General features: G+C 44.1%; 1 protein-coding gene and 1 long non-coding RNA gene across 3 annotated transcripts; one reads left to right on the top strand and one right to left on the bottom strand.

Annotated features, from left to right (window-relative positions):
* Positions 1 to 772: 772 nt before the first annotated feature.
* Positions 773 to 16897, top strand: cabp2b (calcium binding protein 2b). 2 transcript variants are annotated; one of them, XM_028008556.1, is made up of 7 exons: positions 773 to 1208; positions 2078 to 2359; positions 15046 to 15076; positions 15157 to 15291; positions 15578 to 15687; positions 16353 to 16500; positions 16573 to 16897. In XM_028008556.1, the coding sequence occupies exons 1-7, from the start codon at positions 1128 to 1130 to the stop codon at positions 16596 to 16598; spliced, it is 813 nt and encodes a 270-aa protein (XP_027864357.1). In that variant the 5' UTR covers positions 773 to 1127; the 3' UTR covers positions 16599 to 16897. The 2 variants fall into 2 exon arrangements, with proteins under 2 accessions (XP_027864357.1, XP_027864358.1); XM_028008557.1 differs by lacking the exons at positions 773 to 1208; positions 2078 to 2359 and adding an exon at positions 11678 to 12082 and having other exon boundaries at positions 16573 to 16896.
* Positions 2910 to 3244, bottom strand: LOC114138983 (uncharacterized). The gene is made up of 2 exons (XR_003594359.1): positions 3061 to 3244; positions 2910 to 2988 (listed from the first exon to the last, which is right to left on the bottom strand). It is a non-coding gene; the product is annotated as an uncharacterized LOC114138983 (long non-coding RNA).
* Positions 16898 to 17125: the final 228 nt, after the last annotated feature.

Here is a 17125-nt window from a genome sequence, read left to right as displayed (position 1 = left end):
ATGGACCTATGGAAACCACATTAGCAACTGGAGATACATTATCAGTGTTTAATGCAGGTTAACAGAAGGTGATGTCTGAGGGTAAAAAAAGGGATAAAAGGTGAGATCTGAGCTGCCGACGAGAAATGGGGCATGTTATTTATGGAAATCTGATGCTTTTAGGAGAATTAGTTCCTTTTGGACAAACAATACAAAGCCGTTCACAACTCTCCAGGAGGAGCCAAAAAGCACAATAAAACGTCTATCAGGCTGTGTGAGCGCTGGGCTAAAAATAGACAACTACCTGTGTGTGTGAGTGAGCTCAGCCATGCTCGATGGATGGGATTATACATGCAAGAGCAACGCAGATGTGATGCGTTTTTAGCTTTTCATCATTGCACTGCAGCTGAGGCTGTTGCGTCTCTCCATCCGTCCTCCTTCTCTTACAGCGATGGGGAAAAATAAAATAAGAATCCAATCTGTGTTACAACAGGAAGGACTCAGAAGGAGATGCATGGAGAGGATTAGAAAAGATAAAAATAAAAAAAAAGGACAGTGGCATATCCTCTGATGACAGGAGAAGAGAGCGGTTTACCTGTGATGAAGGAGAAAGGGTGGAAAAAAGGGTGAGGAAGGAAAGGAGAGACAGAGGTCGACATTTTAGAGGTAGATAACAGAAGGAAGGTGAAGTTCAGGAGGTATAGAGTGTCAGCAGATAGCCGTTAGGGGCAGAGGTGCAGGAACTCAATCCCACAGCCAAGACAACAGATGATAATAAAACCTCCTCACCTGAGCTCATCAGAAGACAGAAATGGACAGAAGCATCGGGAAAACAGGCAGAGGAAACACAAGGAGCTTAAAAGCAGAAGAAAGGAAGAACTGAGCTCTGTCTCTACTCTGCCTTCATTTTATGCTTAAGTCTTTTATATGTACCTCAAACGTAGAGAATGTTGGAACATTTTCTCAAAGCACAATCTGACAAGTTCACTTTTATTTAGCAGAGTTTGGGAGGATTTTTCAAGAAGCAAGCTGAAATAAAAGCCAAGCAGCCGTGGTGCAGAGGAGAGGAGTGAAGGGAAGAGAGAGGGCAAGGGAGGGGGAGGAAGGAGAGAGCGTGGTGTCTGCGCGTCTGAGCCTGTCACAGCGAGATGTTCATGCTCATTCGAGAGCCGTCCGCCGGAGGAGGCGGTGGAGCTATGAGCGCACCACCGGAGAGGAGCGCGAAACAGGTCTGTGAGCCGGGATCTGGGTTTTTAACTCATCTCAGTTGGTGTGTTGCTCTCTTCTTTGCCAGGAGAAAAAACAAAACTAAGCTTTTCTCTTTGGCTTTTAATATCATTTAGATACATGTGTGTACTGTACTCGGTGCATTCTCATCGCAGTAAGCGTTGGAATACAATTTGTGAAAAGTTGAATTTTTATAGAGAAAATGTTGAATAATGCCTTGAGCTTAAAATTTGCTGCAGTTTTGACATAAACTGAGCTCCAACTTGAACCCTTTTTTTGTGTATATTGTTGTTATTTAGTGCAGTCAGACGCTTTCACCCACAGACAGGCTTTTATTGTTCTTCCCAATCCAGCTCAAGTTAGAGTTCTTTATCTGTTCACTTGAGATTGAAGATTAATTCATTTCTCGAAGTAATCTTACAAATCAAGCTGCTCTAAGCTGCCGACTTTTCTGTCATATGAATGTCAAGTTTATTTCCTTCAACCAGACGAAATAACATGTTTTAACTCTTCCTTTCTAAGCCTGTCGCAATAAGCAGTAAACCAATTATTTAAACAATAATTTCCATTTGCATGATTGTTTTTCTCTTTCTGTGTGTGTGGTGGTCTCAACTAGCTCCTTTTTCGAAGCACAATTCTGTTTACAGAGACTTAAATATCCATGCTCGTTGTTGTTAATGGTGTTTTATTTATTTTGGATATTTAAAACGTCTTCCAGTTCCAGTGTTAGACGTTAGCTCGAAATTAGAGAGCGTGTACTTGCATCAGTATGCCACTATTTTATGACTCCATCAAAACAATATTATTGCTTATCGTAATAACGTCTGGGATAGTTTATCATCTGCCTAATTCTTTGCTTAACCCTATCCAGGTTCAGGCCTCGATCAAGAGGAAGATGGAGAGGCAGAAGAGGCGAAGCATCGAGCAGGGCATGCTCATCGCTGAGGGTCTGGGCGCCACCCACGTGCCTCCGCAGCGTCAGAGATCCAGACAGCCGCCCCAGACGACGGCGGCAGAGGCGGCTGAGGACAGCGAGGCGCTGGAGGAGCAGCTGGAGGAGATGCTGGAGGGACGTCGCAGGACCAGCGAGGAGAAAGAGGCGGAGGAAGACTCTGCAGACCTGCTGCCCATCGTAAACTCAGTGTTTGGACAGGTAGGACTGGAAACTGTCGGTGTGGGTTTCTGTGAAGTGTTGAGTGTGGCTCTGTGTGTATTTTTGTTTTTGTGCTGGTCCTGCATCAAGTTCTTCAGCTTATCGAATGTCTCCCTTTTAACCTGATTGAAACCCAACTCCCCCAGTTCAAGTTTAAAAACCCAACATGACCCAAGTTTGCTCCTGATCTCTGATCCCACCCAGTAAAGCTTTCAGAGCCACAACAGAACAAATCTAGTTTTATTTAACCCCAAAAAGCTTGAGTAGAAGTGTTGGGCTCTACTGACAAGCAGAACCGAAGTTAAGGACGCTGACAGAGAGAATTTAAACTCCTCCATGTTGGAGAACATCGGTAAAGTGTAACCTGTAACAGATACAGCTGGTGACCTCGCTGTCTCTGGTGTCGTCTTATAAGCTCAGTATCACATCACATCCCAACACTCAGATGGTCAAAAGGAGACGCAGGAATATGGCAGACATCCGTCACGGCTGTCATGTTGAGTTTTACTTTACGAACCCACATGCAAGAACACAATCAGAGAGAACGATTAAGTGCACAATAATCAGTTTATTGAAGTCAGGGGAGGGGTCAGGACGCGACTCCTGGTGCTGATGACCGGGTCGTCTTGCTACCAACAGGAGAAGCAGGGTCAGAGCAGTGAGGAGAAAATCCTTCGGGAATATTTCAGAGTCTGTCTTACTTGGAATGAGGGGGGTTCCACCAGAGAGGGATCGACGAGAGGAAAGGGTGGACACACGAGGGGTGGCTTCTGACCGGTAGCACCGACAGCGTCGAGGGAGGACACAGGAGGTAGGGAATCCACAACGAGGGGAGCACAGGCGCACACTGAACTCGGGGAGGACTGCTCTTCGCCAGAACCGCAGGATATCTGACGAGGAAGACAACAAAGGGTTAGAGCGGAACAGATCACAGAGAGCCTAGTTCTGGAACGAGTTGTTACCGAAGTAAGCAAACACTCAGGCGATGAGACGGAGAGGAGCTGCTGCTTAAATCCATAATCCACGCCCTCCAAAACAAGCTGCAGGTGTGTAAACGGGTTGAACTCAGCAGCCTTCCAGGGGCTCTGTCTGTTGGCGACCTCTGGTGGATGTCATGAGGAATGCCAGTCCCAACGGCAGGAAAAAAAAACTCAAACCAAAAAAAACCCAAAATAAAACGGAAACAAAATGCAGACCCTGACAGTACCCCCCCCTCAACGGACGCCACCTGGCGGCCGAGCAGAGGATGAGGGCTGAGAGTCCCAATACTCCCTAATGAGGGTGTTATCCACAATGAACGATCCCGGGACCCAGGAACGTTCTTCAGGGCCGTAGCCCTCCCAGTCGACGAGGTACTGGTAGCCCCGACCCCGCCGCCGGGAGGCCACTAGCCGACGGACGGCAAAAATGGCGTCGCCCCGCCTGTCCAGGGAGGGAGGAGGGGGTTCGGCCGGAGGGCAAAGTTCACTGGAGAGAACAGGTTTAATGTGGGACACGTGGAAGGTCGGGTGGTCGCATGGATGAAGGGAGTCGGAGTCGCACAGCCGCGGGACCCACGAGCGCCAGTATCTCGAAAGGACCGATGAATCTAGGGGACAACTTCCTGGACATAGATTTAAGGGGAATGTCACGTGTTGACAGCCATACCTTCTGCCCCACGGAGTATGTCGGGGCAGGGATCCTACGTCGGTCAGCGAGTCGTTTATTACTGGCGGATGAGTTGTTGAGGGCGGAGACGGTGTCCTTCCAGATCTTGTGACTCCTGCGAATGTGGTGCTGGACCGATGTGACAGAGATGTTACTTTCGTCAGCCGGGAGGAGAGGAGGTTGGTATCCCAGGACTACTTCAAAGGGAGAGAGACCAGTAGCTGCAGACGTGTGGCAGTTATGTGCATACTCTACCCACGGAAGGTGTGGAGCCCAATCATCAGGGTTGGTAGAGGTGAGACATCGCAGGGCGGCCTCCAGCTCCTGGTTCATACGTTCAGTCTGCCCATTGGTTTGGGGATGATACCCGGAGCTGAGAGACACCCTGGCTCCCAGGGCGGAGCAGAACTGACGCCAGACCTGCGAGATAAACTGGGGCCCGCGGTCGGAGAGGATCTCCTGGGGTATCCCATGCAGCTTGAAAACATGCTTGATGAGTAGTTTAGCTGTCTGAGCAGCGGTGGGTAGTTTGCGTAGGGGGACAAGATGACAGGCTTTGGAAAAACGGTCGATGATTGTGAGAATAGTGGTCATACCTTTGGACCTTGGGAGTCCGGTGACGAAGTCGACAGCGATGTGGGACCATGGTCGTCCTGGTATGGGTAATGGCTGTAGGAGGCCAGCAGGGGGTCGGTTGGACGACTTGTTGCGTGCACAGACTGCGCAGGCGGAGACATACTCCTTAACGTCCTTGTGTATTGATCCCCACCAAAACCTGCGATTGACCAACCCTATGGTGCGACTGACTCCAGGGTGAGCGGCGAACTTGGAGGCATGAATCCATTGTAGGAAGCGGGCACGGACAGCGGAGGGAACGTACTGTTTACCTGGAGGACAGGCTTCAGGAGGAGGCTCGGTCTGGTGCGCTTGGCGGAGGATGTCCTCCATCTCCCACGTTACTCCTCCGACTGTGCAACTAGGCGGGAGAATGGGAGCCAGGCTTTCCTCCGAATCGTCAGGGGAGTGTATCCTGGACAGAGCATCTGGCTTTACATTCTTTGAACCTGGACGATAGGAAATGGAAAGGTTAAAGCGTGCGAAGAACAGAGACCAGCGAGACTGGCGTGGGTTGGATCGTTTAGCTGACTGGAGGTAGGACAGGTTCTTGTGATCGGTCCAGACTAGAACGGGGTGTTCTGCTCCCTCCAGCCAGTGACGCCACTCCTCCAAAGCCAGTTTTATAGCCAGCAATTCTCTGTCTCCCACATTGTAATTCCTCTCAGCTGGAGAGAGTCTGCGGGAAAAGAAAGCGCAGGGGTGTAACTTCTGATCCTGCGCAGTGATCTGGGACAGAACGGCCCCCACCCCAATATCGGATGCGTCAACCTCCACTACAAACTGCCTGCTTGGGTCGGGTTGAACCAGGACCGGGGCCTTGGAGAACCGCGACTTGAGTTCAGTGAAGGCGGCCTCGGCTTGTGGAGTCCAGCTAAACACCCTCTTTGTGGAGGTGAGAGCTGTGAGGGGGGAAGCGATCTGGCTATAGTTCCGGATGAACCTCCTATAGAAGTTGGCAAAGCCTAGGAAACGTTGGAGTTGCTTACGCGTTTCAGGCTGAGGCCAGTCCAGAACTGCTGCGATCTTGTCCTCTGCTGCTCTGATCTGTCCGCTCTCAAGGACGTACCCCAGGAAAGTTACTGATGGGCGGTGGAACTCGCATTTTTCGGCTTTCACATACAATTTATTTTCTAGTAACCTCTGGAGAACTAGACGGACGTGTTCTTGGTGCTCCACCAGGGTCCTTGAGTAGATAAGGATGTCATCTAAGTAGACAAAGACAAACACATTAATGAAATCTCGGAGGACGTCGTTCACAAGGGCCTGGAAGAAGGAGGGGGCGTTAGACAAACCAAAAGGCATGACCAGATACTCGTAGTGCCCCATAGGGGTCTTAAAAGCGGTCTTCCATTCGTCGCCCTCCCTGATGCGTAGTAGATGGTAAGCGTTTCTAAGGTCCAGTTTCGAAAAGACGGTTGCCCCTTGAACAGGTTCGAAGGCAGAGGAGAGCAGGGGTAAAGGATACTTGTTTTTGATGGTGATTTGATTTAGGCCTCTATAGTCGATGCAGGGCCTCAGAGAACCATCCTTCTTCCCCACAAAGAAAAACCCAGCACCCAAAGGGGAAGACGAGGTACGGATAATACCTGCAGCGAGGGATTTATTTATGTAGTCCTCCATGGCCTGGCGTTCGGCCCTGGAGATGTTATACAGTCTACTGTTAGGTAGAGGGGCCCCAGGCAGGAGGTCGATTGCACAGTCATATGGTCTGTGAGGTGGTAGAGAGAGGGCTTTGTCCCTACTGAAAACAGTGATGAGTTCATGGTACTCACTAGGGACGGCGGTGACGTCGGATGGATCCACCTCATCCATCGTGGAACGTGTGGGCTGCGAAGGAACAGCGGAACGGAGACAGGTGGTGTGGCACTTGGAAGACCAGGAAGTAATCCGTCCCTCAACCCAATCTATCTGGGGGTTATGCTTGAATAGCCAGTTGAATCCTAGAACTATGGGGGAACTGATAGTGGGAAACACATAGAAAATGATCTCTTCAGTGTGGTTACCAGAAATTAGCAGGCGTAGTGGCTTGGTCCGGTGGGTTATCTGGGGTAGACCCTTCCCATCCAGGGCAGCGACACGGAGAGGAACTGGTAACGGTTCAGTAGGCACGGAGAGCTGGTGAATTATGTCGGAACTGATGAGATTTTGTTCGCAACCGGAATCAATGAGAACTGACACAGAAAGTGAGTCATTGTTGGCGAATAGGGTGACAGGGAAGGTGAGACGGGGTTTAGGAGTGGACGGTGCCGGCAGTTTCCCCGCCTTCACTGCCGGACCTGCGGGTTTAAACGTACAGGACAATTAGCAATCACATGGTTCGGCTCACCACAGTAAATACAGAGCTGGGAGCGTAACCTCCGTTGACGCTCCTCGGGTGTGAGCCTTGTGTTTCCTATTTGCATGGGTTCCATACATGGGGCTGGGGAAGGAGGTGAGTGCTGAGCAGAAAGACGACTACTGGTTAGAGAGGTGCATGGAGAAGAAACTCGACGGGTGCGTTCCCTGGCTCTAGTACGGATTCGGTTGTCCAATCTTATGGATAAGTTTATGAAATCGTTCAGGGATTCTGGCTCATCCAATGTGGCTAATTCGTCCTTTATCTGCTCGTTTAGCCCATGGAAAAAGGCGCTCTTGAGAGCTACCATGTTCCAGCCAGATGCGGCCGCCTTGATCCTAAAGTCTATGGCGAAATCAGAAACACTCTTCTGCCCCTGCTTTAACCCGTGCAAATCTCTGGAAGAGGATGTTCCTTCCGTCTCCTGGCAAAAGACCTGTTTTAACTCAGTTAGGAACTCGGGGTAGGTACATCCATAATTAACTGCGGTGGTAAACCGGGCTTCGGCCCACTCTAAGGCTCGGCCCGTCAACAAGGATAAGACATAAGAAATCTTATGGTCATCATTGGGAAAACTCTGTGGCGAATGGTTGAAGACAATGGTGCATTGGAGGATAAATCCTGTTACCTTCTTGATGTCACCAGAAAACTTATCTGGAGTTGCCGGGCGGACCTCAGAGAAGCCGGAGCGGACGAGCGGATCCGGGGCTAATGACGGCGCGGATGGGGAAACAGAAGGTTGATTTGTGTCCTGAGGTAATGAATTCTGTAGGAAATTTGAGAGTTCAGTTAATCGTCGGTTAGTTTCAGCTTGGCGATTTCCCAGCTCTCTCAGAGCTGAATCGTGGAGCTGAATGAGGGCTTGTTGGTCTGATAACGCTCCTCTGATCGCGTCTGCGGAGGTCGTAGCTTGGCCTGAGTGTTCTGTCATGTTGAGTTTTACTTTACGAACCCACATGCAAGAACACAATCAGAGAGAACGATTAAGTGCACAATAATCAGTTTATTGAAGTCAGGGGAGGGGTCAGGACGCGACTCCTGGTGCTGATGACCGGGTCGTCTTGCTACCAACAGGAGAAGCAGGGTCAGAGCAGTGAGGAGAAAATCCTTCGGGAATATTCCAGAGTCTGTCTTACTTGGAATGAGGGGGGTTCCACCAGAGAGGGATCGACGAGAGGAAAGGGTGGACACACGAGGGGTGGCTTCTGACCGGTAGCACCGACAGCGTCGAGGGAGGACACAGGAGGTAGGGAATCCACAACGAGGGGAGCACAGGCGCACACTGAACTCGGGGAGGACTGCTCTTCGCCAGAACCGCAGGATATCTGACGAGGAAGACAACAAAGGGTTAGAGCGGAACAGATCACAGAGAGCCTAGTTCTGGAACGAGTTGTTACCGAAGTAAGCAAACACTCAGGCGATGAGACGGAGAGGAGCTGCTGCTTAAATCCATAATCCACGCCCTCCAAAACAAGCTGCAGGTGTGTAAACGGGTTGAACTCAGCAGCCTTCCAGGGGCTCTGTCTGTTGGCGACCTCTGGTGGATGTCATGAGGAATGCCAGTCCCAACGGCAGGAAAAAAAAACTCAAACCAAAAAAAACCCAAAATAAAACGGAAACAAAATGCAGACCCTGACAGTGGCTCAATCAAACCACCACAATGTGGGAAAGTGTGTGGAAATAACACCGAGCTGAAGTTAACCCTTGACCTCAGCTCGCTCCCTCAAACATTTCTCTGTAACCGTGCAGATGGACTCGCATCCACCTGACCACGTCAGAAAAACTCTGACGATGAGGTTCGCAGCAGGAAGTCGTGCTTAAGGCAAGAAAAAAACCCACTGTGATGTGAGTGGTGATGCAAGTGATCCAAAAAAAGAAGAAATCTGCTGAGTGAGTGGGAGACAGAAGTCGGGGAAGTCTGGAGAGAAGAGAACAGAGCGAAGCCGAAGATTGGATCAGTCTGTGCTTCATTACATGAAGGCTTAGGGAGGACAACCACAGACCCTCGGCCCCCACATAATGAAACGGAGGGAAGCAGATGGCTCGCACAAACCCGGCATCTCTTTAAAATGTCTCACTAAAAAAGCAGACTTCACATTCCTTTATTAGTTTAAACACATTAAAATCTCAGAGAAGATTCCCTGATAATTTATGAATGGGACAGGTTGAAAGAATTGTATTTTAGAGGAAAATATTACAATTTCTTTGTTCATTTGAAAGCTGCAATTTTTGGAAATTAATCTTAATTATTTATTTCTGCTTTTTATGTTTGGTTACATGGCCAATACAAACTATGCAGTTCATTTGTACAAGTAGGTAGCAGAGCGTCCATCCATTCATTTTTCATTCATTCATTCACATCACAGATTCTTTTTTTGTTACTAAAACCAGGCTACTTGAGGAGTTCTGCCTAGCACATTTTTAAAAACAGGGATTTTTTAAATCCTACATGCAAAATGAATATATTTTTGTACAGTTTTGACTGTGTTGTTCAAATTGGCTTTTTTAAGTCTGCATACTTCTTTTAATGATTCATTGATTACTAAATTAGTTGATGGTTATTTCAATAATTGCTTCAGCCCCACATCCTCCAGCCCGCCCGCCCGTCCGTCCGTCGATTCATCCATATATTCAGTCCATCAATCATCCATTGATTAATCCATCCACCTATCCATCCATCCATCCATCCATCCATCCATCCGTCGATTCATCCATATATTCAGTCCATCAATCATCCATTGATTAATTCATCCACCTATCCATCCATACATCTATTTATCCATCCATCCATCCGTCCATCCATTCCCGCTTATCTTTGCATGGTCACAATGTAGCTGGTGTCTATTTCCAGTGGCCTTTGGGCGAAAGGTGGGGTAAACCCTGGACAGGTCGTCAGTCCATCACAGAGGGCACACAACCATGCGCCACACTCATATCTTAGGATAAATCAGAGAGACCAATTAAACTTTATGGTTTTTGACTGTGGGATGAAGGAAACGGTGCTACCAAAAAAAACAACCAAAATATATATATCATAATTTTTGTATATATTTGAAGATAAACTTCCTCTCTTCCTTCCTTCCTCTAATGTTTCCGACTTTATCGGTTGACGATGCTTAAAACCAGCCGATGTACATCTAACACCAGATCAGTACATGCCCCCAACAAGGGACAGAGTCGTGTTACCTCAGATCGCTCATATAACCCATGACACCATGTCAGAGTCTTGTTCTCGTACCGGGTTGACCCGGTGGCTGCTGACATGACCGTCAACTCTGAGAAAAATTTACACAAACCCCGAGACATAAACAAACACACACGCTCACCTACTGAGAGGTTCTAGCGGAGTGATCAGTGAGAGCAGGAGGAGAGAGTCAGCCTGGTAATTAATCTGGTTGGGGTGCCGAGGATCTTCAGTCGCAGCTGTTGGTGTCAGTTCTGTTGGGAATAATTTAGATGTACTTAAGGATAGAAAACCTCTACAGTGCTGACAAGCAGGAGTAGCGTCCATATAAATATTTTAAAGAGCAGCAATTCCCCTATTATCAATTGTAAGACAAAAATGCGAGGAAGGCTAAAGTATGTTTTAGTTTATGCAAGATTTATAAGCAAGATTTATTCAGGAACTCATCGAGACGATTGCATCCAGAAAAAAACAATATTCCAAACTTTGGACATTTCAAACCTGCAAAGCTGGGAAGGGGGGACTTTAATGAGGCACAAAGCTGAGAGGTCTGTGGTTACCTAGGAGGAGCTGCAGAGATCCACAGCTCAGGTAGAAGAATCTGGACAAATATTAGACTTGAACTCCACAACTCAGGAATTTAAGGAAGAGAGTCAAAAAGAAAGCCATCGTTTAAATGAAATCATAAAGAATCCTGTTTGCAGTGAGCAACAATCCATGCAGGGAATGGAGGAAACACCAGAACACCCAAACTAAACTAATGAACTAAACTAGCACCTACACAGCACAGACCCTCCACTAACACACTGATGCACAATACTGCCAGGCAGCGTCACGCCGTGGGGATGATTTACTGCAGCAGAAACCGTGAAGCAGAGTAAATAAAGAAGAAGAGCTAAATTTTGAATTTGAGCTTTTGTGGACATATGGTTTGTCAACAATTTCGTTCTCTAGAAAGGAAAGAGAACACGTGCAACACTTTTCATTTTGCACAAAATAAAATCAAAAACATGAATGAGCTCAGTTAGTGTTGATCTGAGCCACGAAATACAAACATTGAGGTTTGAGGCTGTAATGTGTCAAAATGTTTGAAAGTTCAAGGGCGTAATTATTGGCTCTATATGCACCAAAAATGTCAAGTTAAAATGTAAAGTGTTTTAAATCAAATTTACCTGGAGGTTCCGGCGAGTTGACATTTAGCTTTCCAAAGATTGTCTGACTGCTACAGTGACACCTCGTGGTCAGTCTTGCCTATTACAGAAACTATTTTACTCTGAAATTTTTTTTAGTTTGTCTTAAAATTTAAGTCTTAAACTATCATTTTCTCTTCTCTCTTTCACCACCATTTCTTCACACTGCTAGTTTTCACACCATTCCTGTTATTTCCCAATAGTCTTTGCATTTTTAATGACTGTACTATAGGTCAAATCAAGCAAAGTTAAATTCAAACTTAACTCAAAAGGCATGCCTTTCATAAGCACAAAGCATCTAGTTGGACACTCACTCAGCTCTGCCTCTTTTGTCCTTCTGCTCTTCATTCCCATTTTAATCAGACATGGGGATTAACGCCTCTCTGTTTGTGGTCTCTTAGCTCTTCCTCTTGAGCTCTCCGTCCTGAACTCATTTGAATCATGGCGCAAAACCATGAAGCAACAGAGAAAGAGAAAACAGAGGGGTTGTTGGATGGGTGGGTTAGAAGCCCAGTGGGAGGAGGAATAGTGAGATGCTGCGTCTGCAGAAACAACTACAGGGTTCGGTAAGCTTAACTGAGTTAGTTTGTTGTTTTGTGGGAACTCATGCATGGATTTCATCTGAGCAACATATTAGAAAAATAAAGGAGAGGTCGGGGGAAGGTAGCTGCAGGGAGGAAGTTTTTTTATCTGGAGTTTTGGTGATGGGAAACTGCACAAAACCATCTATGACAACCAAACTCAGGAAGGTAGGAGAAACTTGTTCTCTATTTTGAAATCTCTAGTTGCAGGATAATTGTTTGGTTTGGAGTTTTGTTTGGTGAAAATTTGTTTATTTCTTTTCATCAAATAGTCATTATGAATTAAATAAAATATTAGTGAAAACTTCATTTATTTCAGTAACTCGATTCATAAAGTAAAACAAATGTAGAGATCAGTTACACACTGACTGATATTTTAAAGACTTTATTATTTAATTATGGTGATTTTACAGTTAATATTAATTTAAAATGCAATCGTATGTTTAGAATATTAACATAAAAAACATATCAAATACATAAATCTAAGTTTGATAAAAGAAAGTGTTCTTATTTCCTTCTTAAAAGTTTATTTTTTAAAGCCTGTTTTAATTTGTCAAAAGAGCCTCATGGAATCATGTTGTAATTTATTGAATATAATGATTTTACAGTCATTTCACATTTGTGCAATACTTCTAATTAAGTTAAAAACATAATGTACAGCCTCCTTCAAATAGAAAACAAAATCAAAACTCCAGATTTTATTTGCTTTTCTGTCCAGTAAGAAACTAGAAGTTTCAGATACAACAAACTTCAGCTTTAATTTAACATCCCAGAATATACAATAAACAATATTCTTTTATTTTCCAACAAGATTAGGATACTGTTTTGTAATTATGGGTTAAAAAATAAACCAATTGCATTGTTGCTTTTATTCTGATCATTCTCATGTCAGAAATAAAGGGAAATAAAAGAACGCTCCTCAATTTATTCTCTCCTTATTGAAGTCTGAATCCATCATATGATTTGTTTTATTATTTTTTTAAAACAAAAATTTAAAACATCTCCTTATATCTGGAGATCTTTCAGATTAAGATATAGATGTCGGTGACTTCTCAGTTTCCTGTGGATCAGAGCGTGATGTTGCTTTTTCAGATCCTTTAGTTTGCTTCATGTTGTCAAACAGGCTCTCTTTAAGTTATTTCCTTTATTTTACAAATATGGCGGTAATCATCACTTAAAAATGCTTTTTGAATTTTCTCTGGCCTTTGATCTGAAGACGTTAAGTGTGAGATGAAAATCAAAAATATCGTGTGACTAATAAAGTTTCAGCAGAATGGAGACAAAAAGACAAATATCAAAATGCTTTTTGACATATTTCGCAGAATAAAACCTGATATGAGTTATTATTTCTGTGAAACAGTGAGGATCTTATATAACGTAACGCTTAAAGTCCCATTTGGACTCATGTCTGCAGGCTCAGAAAACACGGGTCCAAACCTTGTTCCCTTAAAGAGATTACTCAGGTTTATGTGACAGTGAGAGCTGTGATCTAACAGCCTGCTGTGTCTCTATAAGAAGGCCATACATGGGACCCTGCGGGTTCGGCCGAGGGGCCTGCAGGGTCTGCGGCAGCCGGAGGAAGAGGAGAATCAGGATATGGAGGATAAGGCGTTCAAGGATTCCTTCAGGTCGCTGATGAAGAACTACAAAGTTCTGCACAACATCGTAGGCCCAGCCTGCATCTTCCTAAAACAGGGCTTTGTTCAGACGCTTGTATGTAACAGGCAGCGCTCTGTGTCCTCCTCATTAAGCTTTTCCACTCGTGTCTGTCGGCTTTCATCCGCACATCTGGGCCCTTCATCACCCTCCTCCGTTCATCACACAGGCCCGGGTCAGACAATCAGATCCCCCAGCTCTGCACACGCTCAGAGGGATTGATTACTGGCTTTAATGGAAAATTATCGAGCGGATTTGTGAAGCTTGTCGCTTAAAATCTGCCACAGGCCAGAGTGTTATTTTCCAACTGAGACGAGTGATCAATAAAGCAAATTAGGTCTGGATAAGAGAGCAAAAACATCTTAAATTATCAGGCTGGAAACTCCGAAAATGACACTGAGAGTTTTTAGATCCAATAGTCACTGGTGTATTGATGGCACTTATTAGAAGTTATAATTCTTCTGCATTATCTTTTAATTGTCAAATATGACACAGCAATAAATCAGTCCATCTATCCATCTGTTGTGTAAAAGCCACTTATGGCACCAATCTATTGGGCAACATAGAGACACACATGACAAACAACTATGCACACAGACACACACACACACTTCTAGGAGGCAAATCAAATATACCAATTAATCAAAAGTTCAAGTTCTTTAGACTCTGCAAGTGGAGGACATGTGCTGAAATCATCAGCTTTTTAAATGAAGCTGTGAAAAGAATAGTGTACAACTGTCCTTTGTAAAAAAAAATAATTATAAATCCAACGCAACCACTCGTTTTAAGAAAACACCCTAACACGCCATCGTCCTTGTAAAACACAACAGTGGCAGCATCATGCTGTGGTAATGCATTTCTGTACCAAGCTGGTGGGAGTTGATAGGAAGACAGATAAAGCTAAATAACAGGGTGTTCCCTAAAAACCTAAAAGGCTACAAGACTGAAAACTAACAGCCTGACAGCCACCCCAATCACACAGAATGGCCCAGTTAAAGTCCAGAACTAAATCCAGTTGGTAAACTGTGATGGGCTTCATAGTCTCCACGCAAACAGATTCAATATGAGATATTTTTTCAAGAAAATTAGGCAAAAGTTTAGTCTCGAATATGTAAAGTCCCACTGCTGAATTTCTAATGAAAAGTTCTCGTTTCAGAATCACAGGAGTCAGTGGGTGACAGGTGAGGTTAATTTTAAAAGTAAAAAATAACATTTTAAGTATTATTTAATCAAATGAATGTAATAGTGAGCTCATTTTGCAAAAATAATGGCCAAACATGATGGTTCCGCAAATGAAACGGTTGAATTTCCACCCATGAAAACGTATCATGTTGTGTTCAGCTTCATTTCATCTCTGTTTAGTGTGCATTTGTGCTGACGTGTGATTTTTTGTGTGATTTTTTTTTTTTTATGTAGTTTTGTCTCTGTGCTTTACCAAATAGTCTTTCACTTCCTGAAACTTTTCTCTCCAACAGGACAGAGAGCTGAGACCAGAGGAGCTTGAAGGTGAGACAGCAGCAAATCATGCCGAACCTCAACTTATTTTAACGCCTCCAAGTAATAAGATGCTTTTCGTTTTTGATCAGAGCTCCGCGTGGCGTTTGTGGAGTTTGACAAGAACAAGAAGGGCTACATCAGTCACAGAGACCTGGGGGAGTGCATGAGGACGATGGGATACATGCCCACCGAGATGGAGCTCATCGAACTGAGCCAACAGATCAGTGAGTGGAGCGACTAAAACACCAAACTGAACACAAATCACAGAAAAATGAAACAAATATGACACCAGGTGGTTTTTGACACGGGGAGGAAATTGGAAGGGAGAAATGGCATCACAAAGAAATGTAACTTATCAATTTAACCTGATCCAAGATCAAATTTTCTCCGTACCAGCACTGTGTGAGAAAATATGATGGAAATGATGTGGATTAGTCTGTAACAATGAGCAAGAGAACGGAACTGACTTTCTCTGTAGTTTGTATTTGACTGTGTGTTTGTGTGTTTCAGGTGGAGGCAAGATTGACTTTGAGGATTTTGTGGAGCTGATGGGACCAAAGCTGCTGGCAGAGACAGCAGACATGATCGGAGTCAAAGAGCTACGAGACGCATTCAAAGAGGTTCAGATGGATAAAAAACTATAATTATTATTCCTAAAATACATAAAGACGTGAAGCCACTGTTACTAGAGATATTGAATGATGCAGTTCATGCTGGTGTCTAACCTGTTGCTGCTGGAACTAAACCTATACACAACAACATTCAAAAATCCATCATTTAAAGAGTCAATTAAAAAAAAATACTTTTACTAATTAAAAAAAATTAAGGTTCTGAAGTGGCCTAATCAAAGTCTGAAAGTAAATCTGATTAATAAGGATCAATTTCAAAAATACAAAAGAGGTGATGGATGCAATCAGTGCAGTATGCATATATTTTTAAAAATGTGTTAAGACAAAATAACAATTTTATTCTCATTTATAAAAAAAATAAAAACATAAATCATTTATTTATAATAATCTGCCATTGCAGTTGTATTTTTTTGTTTCCTTTACCATTTTTCACATAGATAGATGGCTTGAAGCATGAAGAATTAAAAATTTGAAAATGTGATGACAGCAAAGTGTTTGGAAAGCAAAAAGAGGGGCATCAGCTTTGCTTATTTTACAGTTGGCTGTAATATAACAGTGATGCAGCGAAACAGGAAATCCAGGATCTTTGAATTTCAGGTTTTACTCTTCTTTCCCCCAGAATATTCAGTCACATTTGTCCTCTTGTCTGTGCTCAGTTTGACTCCGACGGTGACGGTCAGATCAGTTTGACGGAGCTGCGTGAAGCCATGAAGAAGCTGATGGGCGAACAAGTGACCAACAGAGAGATCAGCGAGATCCTAAAGGACGTCGACCTCAACGGTGACGGCCAGGTGGACTTTGAGGGTAAGAGAGAATTTCGACAGGACTATTTCAGCATCCATGTTTACATTCATTTCTCTGGTTTTGTGTTCTCAGAGTTTGTGCGGATGATGTCTCGCTGATCAGCCCGGCTGCCCCAGAGACGACGCAGGAAAAGGGAACACAGTACTGCAGTGAACTTTATTTTTATTGTGATAAATATATGTATTTTTATATTACATAGTGATACAGGGAAATATATAACGAAGGTGAATGAAAGAATACAAACAGCAGTGCAATACATATCAGTTTTACAAAAGAAAAATGTATAATTTCCTGTTTTTTAACATATTTTTATATGTGAGTGGTTGGTTTTTGAGTGTAATGTTTGTAAAAAATGTAAAAATGCTGATTTTAATAATGAATAAAAATATACAAAGAGAAGCCAGTACATAGAACACTGACCTTTATTTATATTTATAGTGACCAAATGGAGAAGAAACATGAGAAAACACCTTGTAGAGTTAAAATATTGATTTAGCATTTTTGTTGTGGGTTGACTGGAACTGAAGCATTTTTATAAAAAGTCCATTACAGAAAGACAAGAAGAAAAAGAAAACAAATAAAATAATAATAAACTCTATTTGTATTTTATAGAGCTATTTTCAAC

The sequence above is a fragment of the Xiphophorus couchianus genome, chromosome 23, assembly GCF_001444195.1.
Source record: "Xiphophorus couchianus chromosome 23, X_couchianus-1.0, whole genome shotgun sequence".
In the NCBI taxonomy this organism is placed as follows: Eukaryota; Metazoa; Chordata; class Actinopteri; order Cyprinodontiformes; family Poeciliidae; genus Xiphophorus; species Xiphophorus couchianus.
Note: the sequence above shows the minus strand (reverse complement) of the source record. Positions and strands in the feature narration are given on the sequence as shown.